Source organism: Populus alba, chromosome 1 (genome assembly GCF_005239225.2).
Source record: "Populus alba chromosome 1, ASM523922v2, whole genome shotgun sequence".
In the NCBI taxonomy this organism is placed as follows: domain Eukaryota; kingdom Viridiplantae; phylum Streptophyta; class Magnoliopsida; order Malpighiales; family Salicaceae; genus Populus; species Populus alba.
The window spans coordinates 51,875,501-51,893,681 of NC_133284.1; the positions used below are offsets into that span (position 1 = coordinate 51,875,501).

The 18,181-nt window shown below is 33.0% G+C and overlaps 2 protein-coding genes across 4 annotated transcripts; both read left to right on the forward strand.

The window, feature by feature from the left end:
- Positions 1 to 634: 634 nt before the first annotated feature.
- Positions 635 to 4,790, forward strand: LOC118049019 (probable methyltransferase PMT18). 2 transcript variants are annotated; one of them, XM_035058879.2, is made up of 6 exons: positions 635 to 1,189; positions 2,071 to 2,775; positions 2,923 to 3,133; positions 3,311 to 3,608; positions 3,702 to 4,169; positions 4,267 to 4,790. In XM_035058879.2, exons 2-6 carry the CDS (start codon positions 2,095 to 2,097, stop codon positions 4,496 to 4,498), a joined length of 1,890 nt encoding a protein of 629 aa, XP_034914770.1. In that variant the 5' UTR covers positions 635 to 1,189; positions 2,071 to 2,094; the 3' UTR covers positions 4,499 to 4,790. The 2 variants fall into 2 exon arrangements, with proteins under 2 accessions (XP_034914770.1, XP_073260963.1); XM_073404862.1 differs by lacking the exon at positions 635 to 1,189 and adding an exon at positions 1,232 to 1,432.
- Positions 4,791 to 11,707: 6,917 nt separating this feature from the next.
- Positions 11,708 to 17,924, forward strand: LOC118048979 (uncharacterized). Of its 2 annotated transcripts, XR_004687583.2 has the most exons (11): positions 11,708 to 12,056; positions 12,149 to 12,227; positions 12,356 to 12,450; positions 12,530 to 12,634; positions 12,733 to 12,812; positions 14,507 to 14,597; positions 14,672 to 14,779; positions 14,993 to 15,079; positions 16,928 to 17,074; positions 17,173 to 17,241; positions 17,347 to 17,364. XR_004687583.2 is itself a non-coding variant. In XM_035058828.2 (10 exons), the coding sequence occupies exons 1-10, from the start codon at positions 11,841 to 11,843 to the stop codon at positions 17,464 to 17,466; spliced, it is 1,050 nt and encodes a 349-aa protein (XP_034914719.1). In that variant the 5' UTR covers positions 11,711 to 11,840; the 3' UTR covers positions 17,467 to 17,924. The 2 variants fall into 2 exon arrangements, 1 of the variants encoding a protein (XP_034914719.1); XM_035058828.2 differs by lacking the exon at positions 16,928 to 17,074 and having other exon boundaries at positions 11,711 to 12,056; positions 17,347 to 17,924.
- Positions 17,925 to 18,181: the final 257 nt, after the last annotated feature.

Consider the following 18,181-nt stretch of genomic DNA (forward strand, 5'->3'; position numbering starts at 1 on the left):
TTTTGTTTAGCATTGAAGTTTATTGTGGTTTATCATTGTAAAATATTCGCCTTTTTTACTATAAGCTATGTTTTGAAAATTTAAACAAAAGGAAAGAATATGGGGGAAGAGAAAGCAGGAGGGAAAGAGTCAATAAAATACATAGGCCAAGTTGGCTTTTGGACATATAGGGTTTTTATATAGGATAAGATTAAAGTTATTAAATATAGTTTGGGTGGTGATGTGTTAGACAAATTAATCTAAATTAATTAAAATAAAATTATTATATTTTATTTTAAAAAAATTAAACTAAATCTTGACTAAGTTTTAATTAAATCAAAAACATATATTTTAACTCATCAAATTATCTAGATTAACTTTTATCTATTTTTTAAAAACACGACTTGGATTATTGCATTGTTTGTTTTTACGGTGTAAAAGTATTTTAAAAAAAAAAAATAAATTTAGATTATTTAATATTAAAAATAAAATTAAAAAATTATTATTTTAATATATTTTTAAATAAAAAATAATTTAAAAAACAATGCTACGAAATACTAAACTGGTCGTAGGCTTGAGTTGCCGTGGTTTCATGAAAGTGGATTGGATGAGGAACCTAAAAAGAAGGGAAAAAAGTTAAAGAATTTATAAAATAATAAAAGTGGAAGAGCAAAAATAGAACAAGAGGGAGTGAAAGAGAAGAACTAGGCGGAGGAGAGTGAAAATAGGCTGGTCAGTCTCCTGTGAATGCTCAGAACCTGCCACCACATTGTCTCTTCTTCTTAACTAAATCTTTTACTCTCTAAACTCACCAGTCACCACCTTCCTCCATTATTGTATTAATTAACAAAGACAAAATCCAAGTGAACCACACACTCTCTGTCACAAGTCCTCCACCCCACCTTCTTGTTCCTGTAATGGTGGAGACTTTCTGTGTTTCCTTTACATGGTACCCATTTTCATAACCTCAACTACCCCCTTTCTTTGTCCCTTTGTCTCCATGTTCCTTTCTTGACCTTTTTTAGCTAGTTAGCTAGCTAGTTTCTTTAGCTTTCTTTCCTTCTTTCTTGCTATTACTAGCAACTTGATAACGGAGATAGTAACACAGAAAATAACGAGTACCCATGTTGAGTTCTTAGCTTCTTGTTGATTCTTGTTTTACTTTTAGAGGGAAGGGTGTGTTCAGCTGAGAGAGAATCACTTTCTTAAGGTACTGTACTTTCTTCTCGTTTTCAGTTCTTTTTTGAAGGAAATAACAAACCTTTTGTATTAACAGTTAAGAAAAACGTATAAGCATGTTTCTTGAAGGCTTCTTGTGGATCTGTTGAAGTTTTCTTTGGGGGTTTGTGCTTTCTTGGTTAAATAAACAAAGAGCAAAGAAGAAAGGCTGTAAAAAGCTGGTTTTGTTGGAAAAAATTGATTCTTGCACTCTAATTTATGTTGTTTGAAAGAGGTAAGCTTTGTTTATCTAACCACTAGACGAAAAATAGTGCACACAAGTAAGCTTTATATTTGTGACTTTCTTGCACCATCTTGGAAGAAATCTTGTTATATGTTGGTGTTTGATTTTGAGATTGTAATGATTTCGCTATGTCTTTTTCACATGGGATTTTTTGAATTTTTATTTGCTTTTTCAAACGTGTTTATTGTTTAATTTTTGTTTTTACACTTAATTTTCCCTCTGCAAGCTAATTCTTTTAAATGGAATTTAGAGTAGTTACCCCATGCTCTGTCTCTGCCCTGTTTCCTCTAATTTGTGAATCAGGAAAATTGCCCTTAATTTTTATTCATGTCTTGAAGAATTTTCCAAGTTCTTCAGTGGCTCTGCAGATTACTATAAGTTCATGAAAAGGTTGCTACCTGGTTCCATTGTGGACACCATTTTCTGTCAGATTGGCAGCCGGTCTTTTCCTTCTCACAAAATAAATATTGAAATGACGAGTCCATGTGTGGAAGTAGAGCTTTTTGGGGTCTAATGTTGATATTTTGATGAGGCTGACAGCTTTATGAAATGATGTTTTTGCCTTTTCAACAATCCCATCACTCTAAATCTATTTCTGCCCATTTCTTTTGTGTCTGAGATATTTGCAGGTTGTTTGTTGATTATAAATAAAAATGGCAAATGGATCACCAAAGCATCACCATCAGCTAGAAGCAAAGAGAAAGCGCCTAACTTGGATTGCTGGGGTCAGTGGCCTTTGCGTTTTATTTTATGTTTTGGGAGCTTGGCAGCATTCCTCCCCACTCACAAATCTGACTCAGTCCATCACTAAAGCAGACTGTGATGTTTCAAATCGTGCCGCGGTTAGTTCTAATCCATCAACATCTTCATCATCAGTTGCCTTGGATTTTGATAGCCATCATCAGAGTCAGATCAACAACACTACTTCAGTTAATGAGTTTCCACCATGCGACATGTCCTTCAGTGAGTACACTCCTTGCCAAGATACTCAAAGGGGAAGGAAATTTGATAGGAACATGTTGAAATATAGAGAGAGGCATTGCCCAACAAAGGATGAATTACTCCTTTGCTTGATTCCTGCTCCGCCTAAATACAAGACCCCTTTTAAATGGCCTCAAAGCCGTGATTATGCCTGGTATGATAATATTCCCCATAAAGAACTTAGTATTGAAAAGGCTGTGCAGAATTGGATTCAAGTTGAAGGTGACCGATTTAGATTCCCCGGTGGAGGCACCATGTTCCCGCGTGGAGCTGATGCTTATATTGATGACATTAATGAACTCATTCCTCTTACTGATGGAAGCATCAGAACTGCAATTGACACAGGCTGTGGTGTAAGTTAATTGCCAAAATATCAAGTTTTCGATTCAACTTCTGTTTTCAAATCCTATCCAAGTATCTTAAGGTATGTTTGTTCGATGAGAATTAGCAGCATTCTAGGTCTTATGTGTATTGTTCTTGTCCTTTTTGTGGATGTTAAGGTTGCGAGTTGGGGTGCATACCTGTTGAAGAGGGACATTATATCAATGTCTTTTGCACCAAGGGATACACATGAAGCACAGGTCTGGTTTGCGTTGGAGAGGGGAGTTCCTGGTATGATTGGTATCATGGCTTCACAAAGGCTTCCTTACCCAGCAAGGGCTTTTGACATGGCTCATTGTTCCCGTTGCTTGATACCGTGGCATAAATATGGTATGCCCACGATTTTACCTTGCACTTGTGTTGAATAACACGTAAAGCATGGATTTCTGCCCCCCAAGATAGTTTGATAAAAATGGAGCTCAAACACGACCAAAAAAATTTCATTTATCAATGTGGTTCAACCGAACTTCTATTGATCCAAGTATGTTGTTTTCTTTCATTTCACAGATGGTATGTATCTAATTGAAGTGGATAGAGTTTTAAGGCCTGGTGGCTACTGGATTCTATCTGGTCCTCCTATTCGCTGGAAGAAACACTGGAAAGGTTGGGAAAGAACCCAAGAAGACTTGAAGCAAGAGCAGGATGCTATTGAGGATGTAGCCAAGCGCCTGTGCTGGAAGAAAGTGGTTGAAAAGGATGATCTTTCAGTCTGGCAAAAGCCCCTGAACCACATTGATTGCATTGCAAGCAGGAAGACCTATAAAACACCACATATATGCAAATCAGACAATCCAGATGCTGGCTGGTATTCTTTAAAATATACACTTCTTAATTCATAGTATTCCGTATACTAATTTGATATGCTAACACCTTTGATTTGACACCTCTACCAAAAAAGGTACAAAGAAATGGAAGTTTGCATAACTCCATTACCAGAAGTAAGCAGCTCGGATGAAGTAGCTGGTGGTGCCGTGGAGAAATGGCCAGCACGTGCATTTGCAATCCCTCCAAGAATTCGCAGTGGTTCAATACCAGGAATCACTGCTGAGAAATTCAAGGAGGACAATAATCTGTGGAAGGATAGAGTGACAAATTATAAGCATATCATGAGTCCTCTCACCAAAGGCAGATACAGGAACATAATGGACATGAATGCACAGCTTGGAGGTTTTGCTGCAGCCTTGGCAAAATATCCAGTGTGGGTTATGAATGTGGTTCCTGCCAATTCAAATCCAGACACGCTTGGTGTGATCTATGAACGAGGTTTCATTGGAACATATCAAGATTGGTGTGAGGCAGTCTCAACATATCCAAGAACATACGATCTCATCCATGCCGGTGGGGTGTTCAGTATATATCAGGACAGGTAACACTTGAATTCTGAAAAAAGCTATTTTTGATCGCCATGATCTTGTAAATCACAATCTCGTGATTGAATATGTCTTCATTTTTTTGTATTCAAGGTGTGACATAACCCACATTCTGCTGGAGATGGATAGAATTCTGAGGCCAGAAGGGACAGTGATATTCAGGGATACAGTAGAGGTTCTTGTGAAGATTCAGACCATAACAAATGGCATGAGGTGGAAGAGCCAAATTATGGACCATGAAAGTGGACCTTTTAACCCTGAGAAAATTCTTGTTGCTGTCAAAACTTACTGGACTGGTGAAAAGAAGCGAAAACAAAAGGAGTAGCCATAGTAGTGTGTAATTTCTTACTCTTCCACAAACCCCCTTTCATTTCCTTTCTATCTTTTCCTTTCTTTTTTGGTAACCAACATGTTGAATCAGATTATTTGTCAAGGATATATATCCTCGTGGATGAGAAAACGGATAGGCGTTTCCTCCATGTTAACGAAGATAAATTTACCCCCCCCCCTCCCCTGTGTTTCTTCTCATCTTTTATCATCATAGTGAAAGTTTGGACGATAAGAGAATATGGGATATTGCTTATCACAGAATATAGATTTTCCTTTTTGAGTTCTTACATCATTTTGCAAGCTCACAAGAACATTCTTCGAAGTCATAAATCCAGACCACTCAGAGTCATTGTTATCAACTGCAATCCATGATGATGACTGAACAAGGTGAAGTATTGTCCAAATGTAAGCCATGGCCATCCTCCATTCAATCAAACTATAATGTCATCAAGCTTGGACTATGGGGAATTGAGCCGGGAAAAAAGAAGAAGCCTGACTAGAGTACTGAACCAAAAAAGGTTTGGATTACTAAGTCAACTTGCTGGTAATTGAATTGATACAGGTCAATCATTTTTACTAAAATAGAGCTATTTTATAGTTCTTTTTTATTTTTATTTTTCATTTTGGCTCGATTAATTAAATCACTAAAATTTGATCAAATCAATTGAGTTTAATTACGTCAATATCTTTTTAGGTTTAACTTGAAACTCTACTTCAATATGTTTTGGGTTGTAGAGTTTTATGGATTAACCTACTAACCATGAATCTCTTACCCCTTGGATCTTCATTATATTTATTCCTTAGATATGAACCTAAAGCCATCAAGTAAAAATCAAGTCTTAACCGTTAGGACATCTCCTTCTTAAGAACAAAACACCTTCTTCTACAAGAAGTTGGAAGAGGCAGGATGGCTGGTGTGATTATCTTGTGCACAATGAAGAAAAACCTGAGGAACCAACATTTTGATTTGGTTAACAATCAATGTTAGCTCGTTAACATAGCAAAATGTTGTCAAGCTAGGTTGTGTTCTTAAGCTTGTAGTGTTCAAGAAATTGAAGAACTTGCTATTGCTACTGCTAATTTGAGAAAAAAACAGCTTACCTTAAAAGTGAAGAAACTAAGACAACCAAGTCCACACATTTCTATCTCCAACTTATTAAAAAATTAAAATTAAAACATTTCAGTGTTTTACTGTGGAATGTGAGTATTGCAATCCACAGTAAAACTATTATTTTATTTTTGATAGGCAAACTTGGATTAGGGGTATAAAGTTTTTTTTTTTGGGAATTATTAGTAATTACATTAAAAAAAAAGATGTTAATCAATAATTTCATATTTTGTTCTATAGTATAATTACCAAATCACTCTTAAAAAATGTTCCTCGAGAGCTTTTTAATATTTTTTGTTCATGTCAAATACTTAAATATTCCTAAAAAATAAATTCTTTTTACTATGGATTCAAGATTATTTTAGTTTTTTTGTTATATATTTTTTAATATAATTCTCATGTGACCATTGCAAAAAAAGAAAAAAAACAAGGAAGTCTAGCATTTTGTTTGTTAAGTTAAGTTAGGTTATTTCTTGAATAATTTATTAAGTTAATTTGTTTTTTTAATTTTCATTCATTAATATTTTATTTTTATATCAAGTTTGATTCTCATTGACTGGATTTTTCCTAGGTTAACTGAAATATTGGTCAACCCAGGTTTTTTAACACTATATTAATTCTCCCTCAATTTTTTTTGAAACTCAAGCTGGTCTAAGTCAAGGGTCATCTAGAATATGAGTCAACCCTGTCTGGTCGAGTCAAGCTTTTAAATAGTTGCTTCCAGATGTGGTACCTTCCACTTTAGTCACCATCAAGGTTATAAGTTTGAAAAATTAACATGAGTTGACTTTATTTTCTAAACAAACAACTACATAAGTAAATGGCCATGTATATGGTTTTCAGGCAGATTACAAGTTCGTTTAGTATTATAGTAACAATACTTTTTAAAAAAAAATTTTGCTTTAAAATATATCAAAATATTTTTTTTTTATTTTTTAAAATTTATTTTTGATATCAACATATAAAAACAATCGAAAAACATGAAAAAAAATAATTTAAAGTAAAAAAACTCAATTTTTTTCAAAAAACATTTTTGTACTACAAAAACAAACAGTGCTTAAGTGGCTCAGTGAGTGAGTATTTTTGTTTTACAACTTACTTTTCAAAATATTTTTTTACTTAAAAATATCAAATTAATGTTTTTTTTTTATGTTTTTAGATAATTTTAATGTGACGATGTAAAAAAATAAAAAAAAAATATTTAAATATATTTTTAATTAAAAAATATTTTATACTACAATACAAAACATATACCTATTTTTTATTTGAGACTAAATTTTACGGGTATAATTTTATATAGACTTGGTGTATTTAAACTTCAAAGAAATTATTTTTTTTGCAAGCTGGTTTTAAGGTTCGAAGCCGTAAAAAGTCAAGAGATATAGCAAACCTCTTTAATCACCAAACAAAATTAACTCAACCTGTTGGATTGATTTTGTATTTATCACCTATAAATTAGCATAATTATAAGAAATGGTATAATCTAACGAGTCAATTTAATTATTCACTCACCGGATCTGACCAGTCATGGAAAGTGATATATAAGATTTAATGGTGTAATAGCAGTTGTTTTTTAAAATATTTTTTATTTAAAAATATATTAAAATAATATTTTTATTTTTAAAAGATTATTTTAAATATCAACACAAAAATTAAAATGATCTAAAAATATAAAAATATTAATTTAAAATAAAAAAATAAAATATTATTAATTTTTCTCAAAAAAACCCTTTTAACACGCAAAAACAAAAAAATACCGAGTTAACATTAACAAACAACCCCCCAATTTAACTTGGCGTGACAATAAATAGTTACTTTTCAATAAAGAAATTAATGAAGAAAAAATCCAAAAAATAAAAATAAAATAACAAAGAGGGCCTAGAGGTCATGCCAAATGCTAGTTGATCTACTACCAAAAGGTCATACCAAATGCTAGCCCTACCTGGTTGTTGGCTGTGGTGGCTAAAGGACTATAGGTTAGGTTTCAAAGCTGCCTGCAGTCCTTTTGACTTGCGCAGTTGCACTCATTAATTTATTGCAATTAATGAAAAAAATTGGTCAGAAAATCTAGTGGGGATTGTCTATTTTAATAAAATATCAGGCCATGAATTTAAGTCAGATTCTCCAGTCTTCTACCTTGGAGGCACCTTGAATTTTATTTTTTATTTATTAATATGATATTTATGTAAGCTTATATATATCTCAATTAATTCTATAAACCCTGGAGTTAACAACTATATAAAGTTTTAGTAGCCATCATATAAATAACAATAGGACTCGATCATGAGACTATAGAAAAAATAAATCTCTTAATTCAAAACTTTTATTATTGGGTCATTAGGAGGTGTATTTTTAGACTTTACTATATAATTTTTCTAGTAATTCATTCATAGAAACTACATCAAATTTGATTGAGATCATTGGTAATTCCCTAATTTGAAGTATGAGAAGAAAAGGGAAAACTTGTAAATCTATCCTCTTCTTCCTAAGGCAATCACTACAAACATGCTAGTTCTGAAAAGGGTTATGGAAAAAAAAAATCAAAGATTTTATATAGTATTTTTTTTTTATCAAAAATTGCTTTGAGAGATTCAAATCTATATATTCTTGAAAGATATGAATTCCCTTTTCTTCCTCAATGCTTATATGATAAGATTTATGGCAATCCTTGTTGGTTTCTATTAGAATAAGTAAAAAAACTGAAAAACCAATTAAACTGAAAAAACAATTGGAAAAAATCAAACTATAAAAAAATTGATTAAACCAATAAATTTTTTTAAAAAAATCGACCAATTTGGTTTGATTTTATAATTTCAAAACCGAAAAAATTGAATCGAACCAAACCTAAACTGAAAAAACCCGAGCCAAACCAAAAAAAAACTTAGCCAAACTAGAAAACTGAGTCAAAACCGAGTCAAACTAGTTTGAACCGGTTTTATCCTAAAAAACCGAATCGAACTGGTCGGTTTGAACCGATTTTGGTTGTTTTTTTTTAAAAAAATTTAGTTTGGTTACTTTTTTTTATATAAAAATCAAACCGAACCGAAAATAATAATCCCTAGTTTCTATCAATCGGATTGATAAATGTCATGATTTGAACGCAATTAAATAAAATGAAAATATAAGGAGTAAATATGATTTTATTTATATAGATATAGGATAAGAAGGGGTTTTTCTCTTTAAAATTACTTCCATGTTTTAACAATAAAGAATATTTAAAGTGCTTGACTTGCTTTAGGTTGTGAAAATTGGTATGGTTTTATTAATCACTTATAATTTAAAATTTAACCCGAATTAAATTTTAAATTAAACTAGAAAAAATTAAAACTCGGTAAAGCACAATTAAACCAACTAGGTTTTTTTGTTATTTGATTGGGCAGATCTATTAAGGTGACGTTTTAAGAAATAAGTCTATGATAAGAAAAAATAAAAATTAGGATAAGGATCAAAATAGCTGTAGGATAAGAGATATTTTCGAAACACCCACTAATATGTATATTTGTGCTGTCGACCATAGAATTTTTACTTTAAATTTCTAGGCTTTTCAATTAAGATAAAGATTAAATTGCCTTAATGAGAAGGCATAATTAACAGGTAGCAGAATTTAATGTGATCTTGCCAAAAAAATTCACCAAATTCTGCCAAACACTTATCGTGCGATGCAACTGAGTAATTGGGTGTTTTGTATTCATAATTTTTTTTTTTTTACAAAAATCACTCTAAATTCTACATAAAATTCAAAGAAAAAAATATAATAAAAAATAAAGAAACAATTTACTGAATGGAAATGTGATTGTGATTGCTTTTTAAAGTATTTTTCATGTCAAAATGCATTAAAATAATATATTTTTTTATTTTTTTTTAAATTAATTTTTGAGATCAGTGCATTGAAAACAATCCAAAACATAAAAAAAAATTTAGCAAAAAAAATTAAATTTTGGTGAAATGCGGTTTGCACCGCATTCCTAAATACCCTTATAAATTATAAAAATGTGTTATAGAAGCCAAGGAAAATTTCCTTGCCAATTTCAAAAAATAAAATAATTTATTTAAAACCTGATGGGATAAATATTTAGTTTTGATATATGAACATTGACCCAAAAATATTATGATAGTTTAAAAAAAGATGAAAACAGAATAACACATCTACTTTTTCAAATAATGCACTTGATCCAAAAATACTATAGTTTAAAAAAGGAACGAGACATATGCTAGCGGTGGAGAATCAAATAATATATTTTAGAGCATAATAGAAGTTGAATACTTGTGAAGGAGAATCTACTAGGCGTGAAGCATTTTGTGGATGTGACTAATCAATAGTTTTTGTTCCATTATTATAAGTTATTTTGTTTTTCCTACAATTGTTTTTTATAGTTTTGAACTTGTTGTTTAATATATTTGTGTGTTTTATATATGTTAATAGACACAAATATATCAAGCTTGGTTAAACATTAAGTCTGAATCATAAATTAGATGAAGTAATTTAAATTAATTTAAAATAATATTGTTAATTTTTTTTTAAATCAAATCAAATTTTAACCAGGTAAATACTTTTCTAAATTTTTTAAAATTTAATCCAAATTAGTTTCTTGTTAACCCATCAAACTAGTCGGTAGACGGATTTAGTTTAATAAGTAAATATAGTTTGAAAGTGATGTATCAAATAATCTTTTGAATGAAATAAATTGAAGTCTTATTAAATTGATTTTATTGGAGTATTATGTAGTAAATAAAATTTTACTTCATTGTTTTAATTTGAAACCCAACAACATTATCCATAAAAAAATAAATATATTTATTGGTACATGACACAGACAATATCTCTTATGTAATTAATTATTATTTGCCATATTATTCTTACAAAAATTAATCTTTATTTGTTCCACAAAACTATCACCTACCTAAAAGTCTTTCATATGTCAAGAACGAACCTCGATCCTTTCAAACCATTTGGTCAATTCTATCTAACGTTTGTTTTTCGTGTGATAAAAATATATTACTTAAAATGTAACTCCTTCAAGTATGACTTAAATTCAGTTAGGTCTCTTATTTTTGCCAAAAGTCTTCAATTGAACCGTTAATTTATAGTAATTAATTCCATATAAATTCATATATAAAACTCAAAGTTGTGTGACATCACGAGAAATGCATGTTTGGCAATATAGTATTTGATAAACCATTGCTTGTATGTGGAAAATTCATTTTAATTATGAGAAATGTAATTTAACTACTTAGATTTTAAGTTTGCTTTTTAGAAATTATTGATTCGAATTCTATAATTCTCAAGACCACTAGAGATTTATATAGTTATTAACTTCAGAATTCGTGAGATTAATCAAAATACACGTAAACAGATCCGAACACCCATATTAATATATAAAAAATCCAATTTCTATTAAATTATATAGATGGATTGGGTTTGTATTTCCTTGTTCATCATTAATATTTTTAGATATATATATATATATATATATAATGAATAAAATTCTCATAAATTTTTTAGTCCCACATAAATATTGTACCTTTGATAATAAAAATGAGAGGCGTGAACTTAGTTTTGGCATAAAAAAAACACATGATTGTTTCTTGCATGACACCCCTTAAAAAAAAAAACAAAAAAAATATTGCTCTTCCCTTTATGTGTTTTAAAAATCAAATTAAGCTAATTAATCTCAAATCACACCTTTAATCCAACACATAAAAGAGATCGAAAGCCAATTAGAGATAGATCTTGATGCTCTTTTCTCTCTTCTCTTTGATTCAAACTTTAACAAGTAGAACCATAATCAAAACTTTTATAATTGTTAGAGGACTCAATTGTAGTTTGCTCACACAATAAAATAATTGCTTTGAGTCATTAAATTAATTAATCAATCACTAAATCAACCCAAGTTAATATCTTGATTAAAACAGGTTTAGTCAAATTAAATGAATCATTAAAACTATTAAGATGGGCGGAGTTTTTATCAAATTAATATATCATTTAATTTAAATAAAAGTCTCCATCTAAATTAAATTTAAATTCTCAATATTATATAATGACCAGTCAAGTCAGGTATAACCTGATAAATAATTATGCATGCAGAGGATTTTTTTTTTTCTGTTTCCAAAAAGACGAGGATATCTTCACTTATCACATAACTTTATTATACAAGAGAGAGAAAAAAGAGCCAAAATCACGCAAACCAGGAAAAATTAAAATAGAAGAAGCAGAAAGCCACACCGGTTAATGGCGGCTGCGGCGGAGGACACGGTGGAGGAAGAGGTAGGTCGAGTGGTGGAACAAGCGAAGGAGTTGCAAGAAACCGCTGCTTCTTTAATTGCTAAATCTACAAACGACGAGCAATCTGTTCGCCAAAAAGCTCTCTCTCTTGAGTCTTCTATTCGGCGTTGCAGTTCTCTCCTTGACCGCAACAATCACCTCGCTCCTAAATTAGCTGCCAAGGTAGTTAATTAGATTGAATATTTGCTCTGTTGTTGTGTAAATTGGATCTCTTTTGCTCTTCTGATGGATTGATTTTGTGTTGTTTTGTTTAGCTTGAAGAAGATTTACAGAAAGCAAGATGTATTATAGCTGATGGAGATGCTTCTTCTTTTCTTCCCTCAAAGCCTCAAGGTCTTTTTTTTCCTCAAGATGTAATTCTTTAACTATTATTATCATTGGACTATTCTTAATTGATTAATGGACAAATCAAATAAATTTTCTGGAGCTTAATGAGGTATGTTGTTGATATTTGCGTGCAGGACGTTTTCTAAAAATGTTTTTGGGACCGATTAATGTGCGTGCTTCTCGTAAAGATGTGCAGTTCAAGGTTAAAGAGGAGTATAACAGTTACAGGGTATGCTTTATTTTGTTTTAATTTTATCTCTTTTAAAATTTTATTGAAAACTTACAGTGTTGTGTTTCTCCGGGAGCAGGATAGGACTGCACTTTTGTTTCTATTTTTCCCATCGGTTTTACTTTGTTTGAGGTCTTGGGTCTGGAATGGGTGCTTGCCTACGTTTCCAGTTCAATTGTATCAGGTAATTTGTTGGATTTTTGATGAATTGAGAGATTTTGTTGATATTTTCTTATTTCGTGCAAGATCAGATTTTTACATTTTTGGCTTGTGCTTTGATAGGCGTGGCTATTGTTTCTCTACACTGGATTGACTTTGAGAGAGAATATATTGAGAGCCAATGGAAGCGATATTCGTTCATGGTAATTGCAATTCTGGCTTTTCCGTGCTTTAATATGTTGTCTGAGCTTTGTGTGCTCTTTATAGTGTTCTGCATGGTAAATGCTAATAATTCAATGCGTTTAAAGCAGTTAGAATTTATTGGGTGAATTCTTTTTGAGCATTCTGGATTGGCTCAAAATATATTGTAGCAGCTGATTCATTGCATTGTGCCATATGAATAGTTGTTTCCTTAAAGTTTTAGTTGGACCTTGACTAGGAAGACTTCCAAGTTTACTGTAATGGAGTCAATCAAAAGTGCAAAAAACAGAGGGGGATGGGGGTGGGGGGAATAACAGAGATTAACATCCTTTCTTTAGTTTGAAGACATGCAACTTGATCAAGCAGACTTCTTGTTTGCAACCACAAACTATTGCTTTCTAGCTGGTCTGCTGATGAATCTTAACTTGATTCAGTTAGTGAAGTGTATATACTTTCATGTTCTTCCTGTCTTTGTATTTATGGCCCTAAGGTGGTATTAGTTCCACAATCTTAACTTCTAGTAATTGCTAGTTTCACCATTTGTCATTATCAACAATCTTTCATTCATGCTTTCCACATTTTTGAGTTTCACAAATTCCATGATTGTAAAAGAACCGGCTACATTCATTAGATGTAGCTAATAACTCTACCTATTTTCTCGCAACATGAATCCTAAGCCTTTTTTGTTTGGTGATCTGCCACATTCTTCCAGCCATGAGGTTATTGTTCTTCTTTTGTCCGCAACTCATCAATAACTCAGCGGATAGAATCATAGGTTGCACTCAGCACTATTACAGCGGAAGTGATGTTTTAGTCATAAGCTATACAATTTTTTGCTTAGGGACTTGAGTAGCAAAGCATAATGGTTCCTGGTGCTTGGTGCTTGGTACTTGTTCCTAATTGGCGGGTACTCCATATACAGTTGATAGTTTTAGATGCCTGTAGCAGTCTTATGAACTAATGTTCTGTATTTGAACAACTTGTCATTTTGTGAAATTATAACTTTTGAGCAGTAGAAACAAAAGACCAAACCATAAATCTTGTGAAGAAGGATGTTGGATTGATGGTGGTATGATGATTGATGCATAAAACCACCACTTTCCTAGCAGAAAGACTGTTGTCATATGAAGCTGTCCTTCTAGGCTCATTGTTAGCCTAAAAAGAGTTTAAAAGGCCTTTCACCTCAAGAAATAGGTGAAACTTCTAAAAACTGAAAATGATATTTTTACTTGGCACAATAGCTCAGTTTTGTTTTCAGCTCTAGAAACTAATCATTTATAGACTCTCCTTTCATCACCCTCTTAGAAATATGTTTGGAACATGATGAAATCATATAGAACGTGGAAAAAAAAGTAGGAAACCTTAGAATTTTCTTGTTTGGTAGGTTTCTTAACCATGGAATACAGCTTAGTTTAAAAACCATTCCCTAGGTGTGGTCTAGGCAGGAGAATCTAAAGTGGGTTTACAACTTAGAGTCATAAGCACTTTAATTTTGAGCTCTGTGGTCTATCTGGCTTTAGTTTTCCATTCTTCTGGGCCATTTCTGCTTAATAGTCTTGCTCTCACATAAGGCTTATTCTGCTCTTAGAGCATTCACAAAAGTATGATGTTCATCATCATGCATGGAAATGCCAGTTTCATTACCCCTGCATTGGCACAAGAATATCTCAACAAAGTAGATAATATGTTTTTGCAGGTGGATCAACCATCACTATTGTGCTATGATTATGGCCCTTGTTAGTCTCACATGGGAGATTAAAGGTCAACCAAATTGTGCTCAGAAGCAGGTTACTATTTTTCCATTAGATTCTAAATTTGTTGTCTGTTTGTATTTGTTAACAATTCCTTGAATCTTTCTCAGAGAGGGGTACAACTGTTCTTGCAATGGGCTATGATGCAAGGAGTTGCAATGCTTTTGCAAAATAGATATCAACGCCAGAGACTCTATACCCGTATTGCTTTGGGAAAGGTATCATCTTAAAATCACTTGTATGCCCTGCAAAGCATCACTGGATGCTTTACTTTTGGTGTGGTCTGTTTCCATCTTAATTCTTGTGAGGTGTGTGGTTTCATGAAGCTTGTCTACTGGTCTGTTGTGCAGAATAGGAATTGTCTCTACTTCATATGCATATTAATTAGCACATTATATTTTCAATCCTATTTTGTTTAATTGTTATTTTAGGCTAAGCGAATGGATGTTGTGTGGGGAGAAACAGCTGGTGTGGATGGGCAGTTGTGGCTGTTGTGTCCTATACTCTTCATTCTGCAGGTATTTATGCTACCTCTTAACTGATGTTCTCATATACAGATGGAACAGGCCTGCTCTTTGCATCTTTCTACTAATCATAATCTCAGACATAATTTTGTATATACTTTGTATGGTTTGAACAAATGAAGCAAAGTGTTAATCTGATAGCAATTGAATATTGCATTACAAACATGAACTCATTCCAGCCTGGTTGCCAAAGGCTGTAGTTTTCACTAAATTATTTTGGTGGGCTAGGAAATTCATGTTCTTTTGCTGTGAAATTGAGTTTGATGCAAAGACATGCTTACTTGAATGAAGTAGGCTAAGGAGCATAATGAACCACTTGTTTGGAATTGACTAGAAACTAGAATTGATTTCAATGCTTTAAGTGAATTGAATTGATTGATTCTCTAATTGAATTCTTGGATTTGAAACTTGTTTTAAAATTGTGGTATTCATTTGAATTGAGTTACTCGAAATACATCTTTCACCCAACTTGCCCTCTTCCCAACCATCATTTTCTGTCTTATCTCTCTCATTTATTGATGTGATTAAAGAGAGTGAAAGAGATCCAACACAGCCAATGGCTATGGCTGTTCTTCCGGACTACATGGCCTGGAAAAGAAATAACTCTTTCTTATAAAATCTCGCGTACAAATACTTATAATCCCCTACAACAATGGTAGCCCTTCAATGGTTATGCAAACCCTTATTAAAAGAAATCCTAGGCTTAAAAATAACTTAATCCGAGCTGTTCAAATAAATCCTAATAAAATAACAGATAACCAAAATAGAAAAGGAAAAAAACCCAACTAAAAGAAACCCAACAAACTTGACATTCTGCTTTGATGCTGCTCCTGCATCATTTATACCTGCCACCTCTATCTAAACTTTATTTTATTATTTGAACTTAACCAAACCACAACTAATCTTCTACCTGCCAAGCCTCCACAACAATAGATGATAGCTATAGACTAGAGATGAAAGTGCAGGATATAAATTCTTAACAAATATTCTATGGGCTAGCCATTTTCTGTATTACTTTCCAAGTCCAAGGGACCATTGCTGTAGACTTTATTAGTAGCATTCAAGGCTGGAGCGGAAAGGAAGGGAACAATGAACTGCTTGTATCCATAGATGCGGGATCAAATTGTTTCCAAGGAGCAGGGCAGCGATCCATGTAAAAGAGGGTTCTGTTTGGATAGACATGGCAGATGATACACCACCATAGAACCACTCTGTGTTTGCCTAAACCAAGAGTGAACATTCAACCAATTTTGCCTGAATCTTTCAGACATAGATATGTTTTTTTTTTCTTTTTGAGAAATTAACATCCAAACTACCACTAGCAACTTGATTGTGAGAGGATCCAGATTTCCACATAAAGGATGTGCCTCTATCATTAAAGAGTAAACCAACTGTATTGAGATTGAAAGCAACTGAAAGAAATTGAACCTAACAAAATCATGACTGCCACCAACAAATCAACTCAAAATTAATTTGCTGTGACCATCTTCCCATTCTCCAAAGGTGTCTTTGGGACAAGATTGGTGTTGAAGGAAAACAAAAAAAAACTTTGCGAAGCAGACGAGGAGGGTGTTTTTGGGATAAAGTTGTCAACGGTCAATTCTGAAGCAAACTGCACCGACTTTGTATGTGCGTAATGTTCAATTCTGGTGGTGCAATTTGCCATCATACAGAAATTAATGGTTCTAACAAGTTGTGGAATTCATATCAGTTGCTTAGAGCTTTCCAAACCCTGGAATTGAGTAAATGGTGCTGAATTGATTTCATTTCTACCAAATTCTGAGGTTTCACAACAGGCAGGAAATTCTAGTTTAATCACGAGTGCCTCATTTGGGTTGGCAGGCATTGTGCTCGTTTAACAAAGCATCAACAGGCTTCCTCTTCAGCTGCACATTTGTTTGAAGGAAATTGAAGAAGCATTAGGTTTTTCAAATGATAATGCAATTAGTGTGATCTACTACTAGAAATTTTGACATTTGAATTGTTGAAGTAAGCATGATGGCCTGAGTTCAACCTGATTATACTGTAGTGCTTCTGGAATTGAGTTTTGACCTGAATAATTGTATGTGCTTCTGGACTTGATATAGGGTTTTGAGGCATATGTTGGACTACAGCTGCTCAGGACTGCATACAAGGGGGTCACCTACGAGTGGCAGGTATGCTTTTATAACTTTCTTTCCCCCATTTTAAGATCCAGCAATCTACATCCGTACAAATTTGCAGCATTCATTCAATTTGGTGACAGAATCCGTTTCTGGCAGGTTATTTTCTGTGGTGTCCTTTTGGTCTTTATGGCAGTCGGGAACTTCTTAAACACAGTAGAGATACTAATGGTGAAGTCAAGGTTTAAGGCAAAAATGAAAAGTAAGAGCAAGCAGTAAATGGATTGAGGCACTTCTAACCTTTAGGATCACTCCTTCCATTCTCCATAGAATCTCAATTTTGGAATGTTCTTTCACGCTTCTTGAAACATGTTTTGTTGAAGCTGAGGCAATGAAAGTTTCTCCTCCAGGCCTTCGTTTCATTATACCCCTTGCCATTTACGTGTTTATAGCTCCCATCCTAATCGTGGAACCTGGCCATGAAGTGAACTTGATCACTCAGAGAGATGGATGCAAATGGTCAGCAATAAAACCCCTCTTAAGTTATCTGTCATATGTCCTGTAATCTACTGTTTGGCTTTAGTTTAGGTAGAGGTCTGAGTTTCAGTCTCGCATAATGAAAGCGTGGTCCTTTGTCCTTGACAAGCTATTTACAAAGTTATCATAGGCGAGAATCTTGAGTTTTTGTTATCACACTTCAGAAAAGCATCTATAAAGAGATTGTGTTACCGGGAGTAGTGCAACCCTTTAATTTTCTCAAGTGTTGTGCTAAATCTTGCTGATAACTGTGCTAGTTTTTTTTTTTTTTTTTTTTTAAATTGAGAATCTGCCTGACTGAATCGGTGTTGTCGTCGTATTCGTTAAGCGGCTCACGTCCTCCCCACCTCTGATCAAATCACGGCGTCCTCTTTGCTCGGAAAATGGTAAGTGCAGTGATGGGAATCATTAAATGATTGGTCTTGACATTAATAAAGTAGATGCCATGCGAGAGTAC